The sequence below is a fragment of the Cetorhinus maximus genome, unplaced genomic scaffold (genome assembly GCF_964194155.1).
Source record: "Cetorhinus maximus unplaced genomic scaffold, sCetMax3.hap1.1 HAP1_SCAFFOLD_4568, whole genome shotgun sequence".
In the NCBI taxonomy this organism is placed as follows: Eukaryota; Metazoa; Chordata; class Chondrichthyes; order Lamniformes; family Cetorhinidae; genus Cetorhinus; species Cetorhinus maximus.
The window spans coordinates 1-14,170 of NW_027600471.1; the positions used below are offsets into that span (position 1 = coordinate 1).

The 14,170-nt window shown below is 59.9% G+C and overlaps 1 protein-coding gene across 1 annotated transcript; it reads right to left on the reverse strand.

The window, feature by feature from the left end:
* Positions 1–1,291: 1,291 nt before the first annotated feature.
* LOC144678543 (valine--tRNA ligase, mitochondrial-like) lies at positions 1,292–10,805 on the reverse strand (the record flags this gene model as incomplete). The annotated part of the gene is made up of 7 exons (XM_078538294.1): positions 10,695–10,805; positions 7,247–7,328; positions 6,728–6,804; positions 4,989–5,073; positions 3,960–4,065; positions 2,702–2,772; positions 1,292–1,417 (listed from the first exon to the last, which is right to left on the reverse strand). Coding segments are annotated over exons 1-7 (567 nt in total), but the record flags the coding sequence as incomplete, so codon positions are not given.
* Positions 10,806–14,170: the final 3,365 nt, after the last annotated feature.

A 14,170-nucleotide genomic window follows, 5' to 3' on the forward strand; every position in this document is an offset into this window, starting at 1 on the left:
GGGGGGACTCAGAGAGAGAGAAGGGGGGGACTCAGAGAGAGAGAAGGGGGGACTCAGAGAGAGAGAAGGGGGGACTCAGAGAGAGAGAAGGGGGGACTCAGAGAGAGAGAAGGGGGGACTCAGAGAGAGAGAAGGGGGGACTCAGAGAGAGAGAAGGGGGGACTCAGAGAGAGAGAAGGGGGGACTCAGAGAGAGAGAAGGGGGGACTCAGAGAGAGAGAAGGGGGGACTCAGAGAGAGAGAAGGGGGGACTCAGAGAGAGAGAAGGGGGGACTCAGAGAGAGAGAAGGGGGGACTCAGAGAGAGAGAAGGGGGGACTCAGAGAGAGAGAAGGGGGGACTCAGAGAGAGAGAAGGGGGGACTCAGAGAGAGAGAAGGGGGGACTCAGAGAGAGAGAAGGGGGGACTCAGAGAGAGAGAAGGGGGGACTCAGAGAGAGAGAAGGGGGGACTCAGAGAGAGAGAAGGGGGGACTCAGAGAGAGAGAAGGGGGGACTCAGAGAGAGAGAAGGGGGGACTCAGAGAGAGAGAAGGGGGGACTCAGAGAGAGAGAAGGGGGGACTCAGAGAGAGAGAAGGGGGGACTCAGAGAGAGAGAAGGGGGGACTCAGAGAGAGAGAAGGGGGGACTCAGAGAGAGAGAAGGGGGGACTCAGAGAGAGAGAAGGGGGGACTCAGAGAGAGAGAAGGGGGGACTCAGAGAGAGAGAAGGGGGGACTCAGAGAGAGAGAAGGGGGGACTCAGAGAGAGAGAAGGGGGGACTCAGAGAGAGAGAAGGGGGGACTCAGAGAGAGAGAAGGGGGGACTCAGAGAGAGAGAGAGAGAGAGAGAGGGGGGGGGGGACTCAGAGAGAGGGGGGGACTCAGAGAGAGGGGGGATTGAGAGAGAGAGGGGGGGACTCGGAGAGAGAGAGAGAGAGGGGGGGACTCGGAGAGAGAGAGAGAGAGGGGGGGATTCAGAGAGAGAGAGGGGGGGGGACTCAGAGAGAGAGAGAGGAAGAGAGAGGGAGACTCAGAGAGAGAGAGAGAGGGAGACTCACAGAGGGAGAACGCGGGAGACTCACAGAGAGAGAGGGAGACTCACAGAGAGAGAGAGAGGAGGAGTCACACAGAGAGAGAGGGGGACTCACAGAGAGAGACAGAGAAAGAGAGAGGGAGACTCAGAGAGAGAGAGAGAGGGCGACTCACACATACACCATGGGAGGACTGTAGGTAATGTGGGTTCTGCCCTTGCAATGGGTTGTTTCGTTGCTATGCCACGGCGATCTCACCTGGCACTGCCACCCCTCACACCCACCTGTCGGAAAGGCAGCTCCCCCATCAGTTGCTGGCCCAACATGACCATCCTCGCTACCCAGAAAAAGATGAGGTCACTTCCCGTCTCCAGCAGCGAGTTTGGGTAGAAGTTCCTCAAATCAGCTCTCTGTCAGGTAAAAGCAGGACCCGCATTAACACCGGGAGCTCATCACATCTCAAAACACTTCACAGGTAGCGAATCACATAGGAAGCGTTCTTATAGAGTAATAACGGAGTGAATGGCGGCATCTCATTGGCACACAGCAAGATATCGGGGGTTATGTGGATGGGCTGGACTAAGTGGCGTCGTCATCTTAGAACAGAGAACAAGGGAAAGATTCAATCGAGGTGCTTGGACTCATGAAGGGCTTTGTAAGAATAAATAAGGAGAAACAGTTTCCATTGGCAGGGGGGTCGGTAACCAGAGGGCAGGTAGTTCAGGTGATTGGCAAAAAAGAACCAGAAGGGGAGATGAGAGAAATCTGAAATCTGATTTCCTGGATTGAGTTGTTCTGATGTGCAATGAGCTGCCTGAAAGGGCAGTGGAAGCAGATTCAATCTAAATTTCACAAAACAATTGGATAAATAATGAATGGGGGAAATTCTGCAGAGAGTTGTTGGAGACAGGGGTGGGGGTGAAAATGAGCAGTGGAGTGGGAACAATTGGATAGCTCTACCCAAGAACCAGTACAGGCTCGATGGGTCGAATGGCCTCTTTTTTTATTCGCTTGTGGGATGTGGGCGTTGCAGACTAGGCCAGCATTTATTGCCCATCCCTAATTGCCCTTTTTCAGGGGGCATTTTTAAAGAGTCAACTGTGTTATACATGTAGGCCAGACCAGGTAAGGACAACAGATTTCCTTCCCTAAAGGACATTAGTGAACCAGATGGGTTTTCACAACAATTGGCAATGGTTTCGTGGTCAACATCAGACTGCTGTTTTTTTTTAAATTGGATTCAAATTTCCCCATCGATTCGAACCCGGGTTACCAGAGCATTGCCCTGGCTCTCTGGAATACTAGTCAGTGAAAATGCCACCACCTCCCCTTGTTGCTGTATAATTCTGTAAATAGCAACTGGATCAATGACCAGACCCATTTGCTTTAACGATTTGCTTAAGAGGGATAAGTTATCAGCCAGGACATGGGAGAACTCTCCTCTCCCCTTCTGGTCATCTACCAGAGAGGGCAGAAGGGGCCTCAGTTTAACCAGCATTGACAACTGTGTAGCATTCGCTCAGTACTGGAGTGGGACTTGAACCCATCACCTACTCGCTCTGAGGAATGAGTCCACCCCACTGATCTACGGCTGACTGCTGAACAGAAACAGTCAACCACGGGTAACCAGAGGGGGAGGGGAGGTGGCAGTGGCCAGGGTTTGGGGTCAGAGGTCAGAGCTGCTTATGACTCACCTCTTGTGGCCAGCCCATAGCCGCAAATGGGAATAGAGCGGAGGAAAACCAGGTATCCAAGACATCCTCATCTGTGGAAATCAAAAACCACATAAGGGACGTGAGAACACAGGATGTCAGGGCTATGCTAGACACTAACAAACACGGCTCATCCCAGGACAGTGCAGCACAGGCACCCAGTCCTGACCCAGGTTACTGTACAGACACACCCAGTACTGACCCGGGTTACTGCACAGACAGAAACACCCACTCCTGACCCAGGTTACTGTACAGACACACCCAGTCCTGACCCGGGTTACTGTACAGACACACCCAGTCCTGACCCAGGTTACTGTACAGACAGAAACACCCAGTCCTGACCCGGGTTACTGTACAGACACACCCAGTACTGACCCGGGTTACTGTACAGACAGACACACCCAGTCCTGACCCAGGTTACTGTACAGACACACCCACTCCTGACCCAGGTTACTGTACAGACACACCCAGTACTGACCCGGATTACTGTACAGACAGACACACCCAGTCCTGACCCAGGTTACTGTACAGACACACCCAGTACTGACCCGGGTTACTGTACAGACAGACACACCCAGTCCTGACCCAGGTTACTGTACAGACACACCCAGTACTGACCTGGGTTACTGTACAGACAGACACACCCAGTCCTGACCCAGGTTACTGTACAGACACACCCACTCCTGACCCAGGATACTGTACAGACACACCCAGTACTGACCCAGGTTACTGTACAGACACACCCAGTACTGACCCGGGTTACTGTACAGACAGACACACCCTGTCCTGACCCAGGTTACTGTACAGACACACCCAGTACTGACCCGGGTTACTGTACAGACAGACACACCCAATCCTGACCCAAGTTACTGTACAGACACACCCAGTGCTGACCCAGGTTACTGTACAGACAGAAACACCCACTCCTGACCCAGGTTACTGTACAGACACACCCAGTACTGACCCGGGTTACTGTACAGACAGACACACCCACTCCTGACCCAAGTTACTGTACAGACACACTCAGTGCTGACCCAGGTTACTGTATATATATATATACACACACACACACACACACACCCCCCCACCCCCAGTCCTGACCCAGGTTACTGTACAGACAGACACACCCAGTGCTGACCCAGGTGACTGTACACACACACACACCCCCCCCAGTCCTGACCCAGGTGACTGTACAGACACACCCCCCCCCACCCAGTGCTGTCCCAGGTCTGTCTGTTACCTTGTGTCAGTGCGATCTCGCTCTCCTCTATCCCATGCTGCTTTGCTGCGTTCCTGCGAGCCTCCTCCTGATTCCGGCCAATTACCCAGAGCTCCTTCGTCTCTCCCTGTGACAGAGGGGAAATGAATCAGTGCTGTAGCCACGGAGACAGTAACCGTGCGACAGGTTCCTCTTGTGAAGGACTGATCAGCACACAAGCTTTGCCCTGCGTTCCTTGCTCTGTTCATATGCCCCAGTGTCTCAACCTGCCCCTAACTGACTGCACCGTACTGGTGCCAGCACCCGCTCTGTCCGACCTCCACATCCCCTCCCACCCCCAAAACCCACCTCCTCCAACCCAACCCATCGCACTCTGGCCCGACCCATTCAACACTGGTCACAAGCCCATCGCCGGGCCGCATCTCCCGGTCCCCAGGCTACGTCCCCCAATCCACCCCCAACCCCCAAACCCCCAACACCACACCACATGATCCGTCTCCCCACCACTCCCCGGCTCCGCCCATCCTCCATCCCACCCCAGTCAATTCCGGTTACAAATCAATCACCCAACTCTGTTACACACCACCCCCCTCACCATTAACATTACTGCCATTCCCCCGACCAACACCCCTCTCCCTGGCTCTGTCCCCACAACCCCCCCCCAACTCTATCCCCACACCACCTGGCCCCATCCCCACTCCCCCCTCCCTGGCTCTGTCCCTGTACCCCCCGCCCCTCCCGCCCTCCCCGTTCCCCTGGCTTCGTCGCTGCCCTGATTTCAGAATACGCCACCGACTCCATTCCCCCCACACCCACACCCCCAGCCCCACAACCCGCCACCAACCTCCTCCAACTTAGCCCGGCTCCCCCATTCTCGTCCTGGTTTCTGCATCCCCACCGCACCTCCCTCCCACTCCCTGCAGCTCCCGATTTCCGAATCCCCCTCCTCCCACTCTCTCGGGCTCCGGGTTTTCCACGTCAGTTGCGCTGTGTAAGTCTTATGACAAAGGCCACCTCCCATGGGGGTTAAAGCTCTGGATTCACCCGCACCTCCAGGTCACGTGAGCCAGGGAAGGTGACACGATAGGCTGGAATCCGATGACCCCACCAGAGCTGTCGAGATATGCACCAATCGCTGTAAAACAAGGTGGGGGAGGGGGTGGAAAACGAGGGGGAAGAAATCAGTGGTCAGTCTGCATCTGAGATTCACCTGATTCAACGGAATACGCATTCCCTTACTGAAAGGTGGAAAAAGCTCTGTCTGGATATTGCTACAAAACTCTTGAATCCCACCTCCCATTGCCATTCTTGTCACAACCACATGGAAGTAAATCTGCTGGGGAATTAAGGGGAATAGACACCATTCTGCAATTAGATATAAAATGATTAGAGTACGAGACAGCCTAATCTTCTACCTTATAAAAAGAATGAATAGTATATAAATGATTGAGAATTTAATAAACTCAAACCTTGACCACATTTATCTATCAATAAAAAATGCAGAGTGTCGGAGACCTTTCGCTTTTATTCTGCAAATTGAACAGGCCTGCATTTTGCAACTTATTGTAATTATTTATATTCTCAAATGTTCATAATTGTGCAACCCTGTTATTACTTTTACTTTAACAATTGTCTATAGCTACGCTATGATGATTACTTGTTTAATTTGTATCATCATCACAATTTGGTTTCCCAATAAACTGATTATATAATAATACCACCACCCACCCACCCCGACCCTTCCAGGATTCTCTGAACCAATCGCAGAGCCAAGCAGTTCAAGGACGTATTTGCCATTCTCACTCGTCAGGACAGGGAGGGAATACCCGCCCACCTTGGAGGCTCCTCTTGATGCTTTCTACATTCCAACAGTGACTAGCTTCAAAAAGTATTTCATTGGCTCTAAAGCGCTTCGGGCCTCCCGAAGGTGATCATCAGGCGCTACAGAAATGCAAGCAGGGCTTGCTTTTCCATCCAGTCACGACCTCCACACAACTCGGGAACACAGGAACAGCTAAGATCTATTGAACTGACCTTCTGTTATCCTGGTAATCGTGTGATACAACAATGGAGGAGTTGCTGACTGATCACACTGGCAGCCGCAGCTCAGGGGGTATCACACGGGACTTAAGCACATAATCTATGCTGACACTCCAGAGGGAGTGCTGCACTGTTGGAGGTGCCAAGGCTCTATCGGCTCTCTCAGGTGGCGGTGAAAGACCTATTGGCCACTATTTTGAAGAAGAGCAGCAGGAGAGTCACTCCCCCTACCCAGTGTTGTAATTGGAAGCCTTTCATTGACCTCTCTGAATAAGTCTATAACAGAGCCAGAGGTGAAGAAGCCCCAGCAGGTGGGGAGATTTGGGCACGGCAGGTCCTAAGTTAGGTGCTCTTCCCAAGCACGGCGCACACGCCAGACGTCACGTCTCACATTACTCACTCAGCGTGCCGAAGGTGACTCCAGGCAGAGTGAGGCTGGCCGGGTGGCGTGGGGTCCCACCCAATCGAGACATCGTACCCGCGCAGCGCAAGATGGTGCCCGTGAGGGGCAGGGCTGCGTAACCTCTTACGGGAGCAGAAATCGGGCAGAGGCATTCCCATTCCCACCCAGGGAGCGGGCACGTGCAGGGTGTGTCCAGGGGGTGGTAGCTTCCCGGCTAAATGTGGCTACATCAGGCCTGGACAGCCAAAGTTCAATCCCTGCGTTCTGTGGGCTGCCCCAGCTCCCTCCGCGCGCACACCACCACCACCAACTCCACCACCACCACTACCCAGCCCCGAGCACTGACCTGATGTTGGCAAGCCAGCTATGCCAGGTCTTCTGGAGGGAGGGAGGTGTGAAGCTTAGCTGCCCCCGATCCAGGGCCTACAGGACAGAGAAACATTAGCTCAGCCAGTGAATGACCAGGAACAGGTGCCAGGCCAGCGGTCAGTGGCAGCGCCCGCCGCAGAGCAAGTTCACACTGCCATATGCCAGCTGGCTTAAACATCAGAGCCAGAGCAGCTCTCCTGTAAACAGGCCACCCGTCACCTGCTCGCTGCCTCACAGAGGAAGATCAGCCGCCCATGTGGCCGTGTGCGAACTGAATCCATCCCTCACTGTAGGGTCAAAGATCATCCACACACCAGCCATGCCCTCTGGGGCTGGGTGGGACAGTGGGTCAGACACTGTCCTTTCCCCCTCTGGGACTGGGTGGGACAGTGGGTCAGACACTGTCCTTTCCCCCTCTGGGACTGGGTGGGACAGTGGGTCAGACGGTTCCCTTGTCTCTCAGTAAGCGAGCATGTGTTTAAGGAATGTCACTCACCGCCATCGCTTCCTCCGCGAGTTCCCGACACTGAACGTACCACTGGCTCTTCAGGAGCGGTTCGACCACATCACCAGATCGGCTGTAAGAGAACCAAGAGATGGTCAACCATGGAGCCAGCAGAGAGAGTCTCTGCACCCCAGGGAGGGTCAGCATTGATCAATACCCAGGGCACGTGGGGCACTGATCAATACCCAGGGCACGTGGGGCATTGATCAATACCCAGGGCACGTGGGGCATTGATGAATACCCAGGGCACGTGGGGCATTGATGAATACCCAGGGCACGTGGGGCACTGATCAATACCCAGGGCACGTGGGGCACTGATCAATACCCGGGGCACTGATCAATACCCGGGGCACTGATCAATACCCAGGGCACTGATCAATACCCAGGGCACTGATCAATACCCGGGGCACTGATCAATACCCGGGGCACTGATCAATACCCGGGGCACTGATCAATACCCGGGGCACTGATCAATACCCGGGGCACTGATCAATACCCGGGGCACTGATCAATACCCGGGGCACTGATCAATACCCGGGGCACGTGGGGCACTGATCAATACCCAGGGCACATGGGGCACTGATCAATATCCGGGGCACTGATCAATACCCATGGCACGTTGGGCACTGATCAATACCCAGGGCACTGATCAATACCCGGGGCACATGGGGCACTGATCAATATCCGGGGCACTGATCAATACCCAGGGCACTGATCAATACCCGGGGCACTGATCAATACCCGGGGCACTGATCAATACCCGGGGCACTGATCAATACCCATGGCACGTGGGGCACTGATCAATACCCATGGCACGTGGGGCACTGATCAATACCCAGGGCACGTGGGGCACTGATCAATACCCAGGGCACGTGGGGCACTGATCAATACCCAGGGCACGTGGGGCACTGATCAATACCCAGGGCACGTGGGGCACTGATCAATACCCAGGGCACGTGGGGCACTGATCAATACCCAGGGCACTGATCAATACCCGGGGCACGTGGGGCACTGATCAATACCTGGGGCACTGATCAATACCCAGGGCACGTGGGGCACTGGTCAATACCCAGGGCATGTTGGGCACTGGTCAATATCCAGGGCACGTGGGGCACTGGTCAATACCCGGGGCACTGGTCAATACCCGGGGCACTGGTCAATACCCGGGGCACTGGTCAATACCCGGGGCACTGATCAATACCCGGGGCATGTGGGGCACTGATCAATACCCAGGGCACGTGGGGCACTGATCAATACCCGGGGCACGTGGGGCACTGATCAATACCCAGGGCACGTGGGGCACTGATCAATACCCAGAGCACGTGGGGCACTGATCAATACCCGGGGCACGTGGGGCACTGATCAATACCCGGGGCACGTGGGGCACTGATCAATACCCGGGGCACGTGGGGCATTGATCAATACCCAGGGCACGTTGGGCATTGATCAATACCCAGGGCACGTGGGGCATTGATCAATACCCAGGGCACGTGGGGCATTGATCAATACCCAGGGCACGTGGGGCATTGATCAATACCCAGGGCATGTGGGGCATTGATCAATACCCAGGGCATGTAGGGCATTGATCAATACCCAGGGCATGTGGGGCATTGATCAATACCCAGGGCATGTGCGGCACTGATCAATACCCGGTGCACTGATCAATACCCAGGGCACTGATCAATACCCAGGGCATGTGGGGCACTGATCAATACACAGGGCATGTGGGGCACTGATCAATACCCGGGGCACTGATCAATACCCGGGGCACGTGGGGCACTGATCAATACTCAGGGCACGTGGGGCACTGATCAATACCCAGGGCACGTGGGGCACTGATCAATACCCAGGGCACTGATCAATACCCAGGGCACTGATCAATACCCAGGGCACGTGGGGCACTGATCAATACCCAGGGCACTGATCAATACCCAGGGCACTGATCAATACCCAGGGCACTGATCAATACCCAGGGCATGTGGGGCACTGATCAATACCCAGGGCACTGATCAATACCCAGGGCACTGATCAATACCCAGGTCATGTGGGGCACTGATCAATACCCAGGGCACGTGGGGCACTGATCAATACCCAGGGCACTGATCAATACCCAGGGCACTGATCAATACCCAGGGCATGTGGGGCACTGATCAATACCCAGGGCACTGATCAATACCCAGGGCACTGATCAATACCCAGGTCATGTGGGGCACTGATCAATACCCAGGGCACGTGGGGCACTGATCAATACCCGGGGCACTGATCAATACCCAGGGCACGTGGGGCACTGATCAATACCCAGGGCACGTGGGGCACTGATCAATACCCAGGGCACGTGGGGCACTGATCAATACCCAGGGCACGTGCGGCACTGATCAATACCCAGGGCACGTGCGGCACTGATCAATACCCAGGGCACGTGCAGCACTGATCAATACCCAGGGCACGTGGGGCACTGATCAATACCCAGGGCACGTGGGGCACTGATCAATACCCAGGGCACGTGGGGCACTGATCAATACCCAGGGCACGTGGGGCACTGATCAATACCCAGGGCACGTGGGGCACTGATCAATACCCAGGGCACGTGGGGCACTGATCAATACCCAGGGCACGTGGGGCACTGATCAATACCCATGGCACGTGGGGCACTGATCAATACCCATGGCACGTGGGGCACTGATCAATACCCAGGGCACGTGGGGCACTGATCAATACCCAGGGCACGTGGGGCACTGATCAATACCCAGGGCACGTGGGGCACTGATCAATACCCAGGGCACGTGGGGCACTGATCAATACCCAGGGCACGTGGGGCACTGATCAATACCCAGGGCACGTGGGGCACTGATCAATACCCAGGGCACGTGGGGCACTGATCAATACCCAGGGCACGTGGGGCACTGATCAATACCCAGGGCACGTGGGGCACTGATCAATACCCAGGGCACGTGGGGCACTGATCAATATCCAGGGCACTGATCAATACCCAGGGCACGTGGGGCACTGATCAATACCCAGGGCACGTGGGGCACTGATCAATACCCAGGGCACGTGGGGCACTGATCAATATCCAGGGCACGTGGGGCACTGATCAATATCCAGGGCACGTGGGGCACTGATCAATACTCAGGGCATGTGGGGCACTGATCAATACCCAGGGCACGTGGAGCACTGATCAATACCCAGGGCCCGTGGGGCACTGATCAATTATCAGGGCACGTGGGGCACTGATCAATATCCGGGGCACGTGGGGCACTGATCAATACCCAGGGCACGTGGGGCACTGATCAATACCCAGGGTAGGTGAGGCACTGATCAATACCCAGGGCACGCAGGGCACTGATCAATACCCAGCTAAATGACATAGCCAGCTCTCCTACAGCCCACCCAGTTAGGCAACACTACACACCCTCACATTCTCAGCATGTCTCCTTACCTGCACAAGCGTAACACCATGGGGTGCTCCTTCAAACCACGATACAGACCTCGCTCTGACAGAGCTGCCAACACCCTCTCACGGGCATCAAACCGCTTCACACCCTACAGAAAGAAATGGGAGGCTGAGAGCACCGGAAGTGAGTGAGCACGGAAGGTGAGGGGGGGATGTGCGAGGGGAGGGAGGGGCAAGGGGGGAGGGAGTGTGCGAGGGGAGTGAGTAAGGGAGGTTGGAGAGTGTGAGAGGAGGGAGCAAGGGAGGTGGGAGAGTGCGAGGGGAGGGGGCATGGGAGGTGAGGGGGTGCATAAGGTGAGGGAGGATGGGTGGTAAGGGAGTACGCGAGGTGAGGGAGGATGGGTGGTGAGGGAGTGTGGTTGGTGAGGGGGTGAGCGAGGTGAGGGAGGGCGGGTGGTGAGGGGCGCGCGAGGTGAGGGAGGGTGGGTGGTGAGGGGTTGCGCGAGGTGAGGGAGGATGGGTGGTGAGGGGGTGTGCAAGGGGAGGGAGGGCAGCTATGAGGGAGGGTGGGTGGTGAGGGGGGGCGCGATGTGAGGGAGGGTGGGTGGTGAGGGGGAGCGCGAGGTGAGGGAGGGTGGGTGGTGAGGGGGTGCGCGAGGTGAGGGGTGCGCGAGGTGAGGGGGTGCGCGAGGTGAGGGGGTGCGCGAGGTGAGGGGGTGCGCGAGGTGAGGGGGTGCGCGAGGTGAGGGGGTGCGCGAGGTGAGGGGGTGCGCGAGGTGAGGGGGTGCGCGAGGTGAGGGGTGCGCGAGGTGAGGGGGTGCGCGAGGTGAGGGGGTGCGCGAGGTGAGGGGTGCGCGAGGTGAGGGGGTGCGCGAGGTGAGGGGGTGCGCGAGGTGAGGGGGGGTGCGCGAGGTGAGGGGGTGCGCGAGGTGAGGGGGTGCGCGAGGTGAGGGGTGCGCGAGGTGAGGGGTGCGCGAGGTGAGGGGGTGCGCGAGGTGAGGGGGTGCGCGAGGTGAGGGGTGCGCGAGGTGAGGGGGTGCGCGAGGTGAGGGGGTGCGCGAGGTGAGGGGGTGCGCGAGGTGAGGGGGTGCGCGAGGTGAGGGGGTGCGCGAGGTGAGGGGGTGCGCGAGGTGAGGGGGTGCGCGAGTGAGGGGCGAGGTGAGGGGGTGCGCGAGGTGAGGGGTGCGCGAGGTGAGGGGGTGCGCGAGGTGAGGGGGTGCGCGAGGTGAGGGGGTGCGCGAGGTGAGGGGGTGCGCGAGGTGAGGGGGTGCGCGAGGTGAGGGGTGCGCGAGGTGAGGGGGTGCGCGAGGTGAGGGGGTGCGCGAGGTGAGGGGGAGGTGAGGGGTGCGCGAGGTGAGGGGGTGCGCGAGGTGAGGGGGTGCGCGAGGTGAGGGGGTGCGCGAGGTGAGGGGGTGCGCGAGGTGAGGGGTGCGCGAGGTGAGGGGGTGCGCGAGGTGAGGGGGTGCGCGAGGTGAGGGGGTGCGCGAGGTGAGGGGTGCGCGAGGTGAGGGGGTGCGCGAGGTGAGGGGTGCGCGAGGTGAGGGGGTGCGCGAGGTAGGGGTGCGCGAGGTGAGGGGGTGCGCGAGGTGAGGGGGTGCGCGAGGTGAGGGGGTGCGCGAGGTGAGGGGGTGCGCGAGGTGAGGGGGTGCGCGAGGTGAGGGGGTGCGCGAGGTGAGGGGGTGCGCGAGGTGAGGGGGTGCGCGAGGTGAGGGGGTGCGCGAGGTGAGGGGGTGCGCGAGGTGAGGGGGTGCGCGAGGTGAGGGGGTGCGCGAGGTGAGGGGGTGCGCGAGGTGAGGGGTGCGCGAGGTGAGGGGGTGCGCGAGGTGAGGGGTGCGCGAGGTGAGGGGGTGCGCGAGGTGAGGGGTGCGCGAGGTGAGGGGGTGCGCGAGGTGAGGGGGTGCGCGAGGTGAGGGGTGCGCGAGGTGAGGGGTGCGCGAGGTGAGGGGGTGCGCGAGGTGAGGGGGTGCGCGAGGTGAGGGGTGCGCGAGGTGAGGGGGTGCGCGAGGTGAGGGGGTGCGCGAGGTGAGGGGGTGCGCGAGGTGAGGGGGTGCGCGAGGTGAGGGGGTGCGCGAGGTGAGGGGGTGCGCGAGGTGAGGGGGTGCGCGAGGTGAGGGGGTGCGCGAGGTGAGGGGGTGCGCGAGGTGAGGGGGTGCGCGAGGTGAGGGGGTGCGCGAGGTGAGGGGGTGCGCGAGGTGAGGGGGGTGCGCGAGGTGAGGGGGTGCGCGAGGTGAGGGGGTGCGCGAGGTGAGGGGGTGCGCGAGGTGAGGGGGTGCGCGAGGTGAGGGGGTGCGCGAGGTGAGGGGGTGCGCGAGGTGAGGGGGGTGCGCGAGGTGAGGGGGTGCGCGAGGTGAGGGGGTGCGCGAGGTGAGGGGGTGCGCGAGGTGAGGGGGTGCGCGAGGTGAGGGGGTGCGCGAGGTGAGGGGTGCGCGAGGTGAGGGGGTGCGCGAGGTGAGGGGTGCGCGAGGTGAGGGGGTGCGCGAGGTGAGGGGGTGCGCGAGGTGAGGGGGTGCGCGAGGTGAGGGGGTGCGCGAGGTGAGGGGGTGCGCGAGGTGAGGGGGTGCGCGAGGTGAGGGGGTGCGCGAGGTGAGGGGTGCCGAGGAGGGGTGCGCGAGGTGAGGGGGTGCGCGAGGTGAGGGGGTGCGCGAGGTGAGGGGGTGCGCGAGGTGAGGGGGTGCGCGAGGTGAGGGGGTGCGCGAGGTGAGGGGGTGCGCGAGGTGAGGGGTGCGCGAGGTGAGGGGGTGCGCGAGGTGAGGGGGTGCGCGAGGTGAGGGGGTGCGCGAGGTGAGGGGGTGCGCGAGGTGAGGGGGTGCGCGAGGTGAGGGGGTGCGCGAGGTGAGGGGGTGCGCGAGGTGAGGGGGTGCGCGAGGTGAGGGGTGCGCGAGGTGAGGGGGTGCGCGAGGTGAGGGGGTGCGCGAGGTGAGGGGGTGCGCGAGGTGAGGGGGTGCGCGAGGTGAGGGGGTGCGCGAGGTGAGGGGGGTGCGCGAGGTGAGGGGGTGCGCGAGGTGAGGGGGTGCGCGAGGTGAGGGGTGCGCGAGGTGAGGGGTGCGCGAGGTGCGGGGGTGCGCGAGGTGAGGGGGTGCGCGAGGTGCGGGGTGCGCGAGGTGCGGGGGTGCGCGAGGTGCGGGGTGCGCGAGGTGCGGGGTGCGCGAGGTGAGGGGGTGCGCGAGGTGAGGGGGTGCGCGAGGTGAGGGGGTGCGCGAGGTGAGGGGGTGCGCGAGGTGAGGGGGTGCGCGAGGTGAGGGGGTGCGCGAGGTGAGGGGGTGCGCGAGGTGAGGGGGTGCGCGAGGTGAGGGGGTGCGCGAGGTGAGGGGGTGCGCGAGGTGAGGGGGTGCGCGAGGTGAGGGGGTGCGCGAGGTGAGGGGGTGCGCGAGGTGAGGGGGTGCGCGAGGTGAGGGGGTGCGCGAGGTGAGGGGGTGCGCGAGGTGAGGGGGTGCGCGAGGTGAGGGGGTGCGCGAGGTGAGGGGGTGCGCGAGGTGAGGGGGTGCGCGAGGTGAGGGGGTGCGCGAGGTGAGGGAGGACTG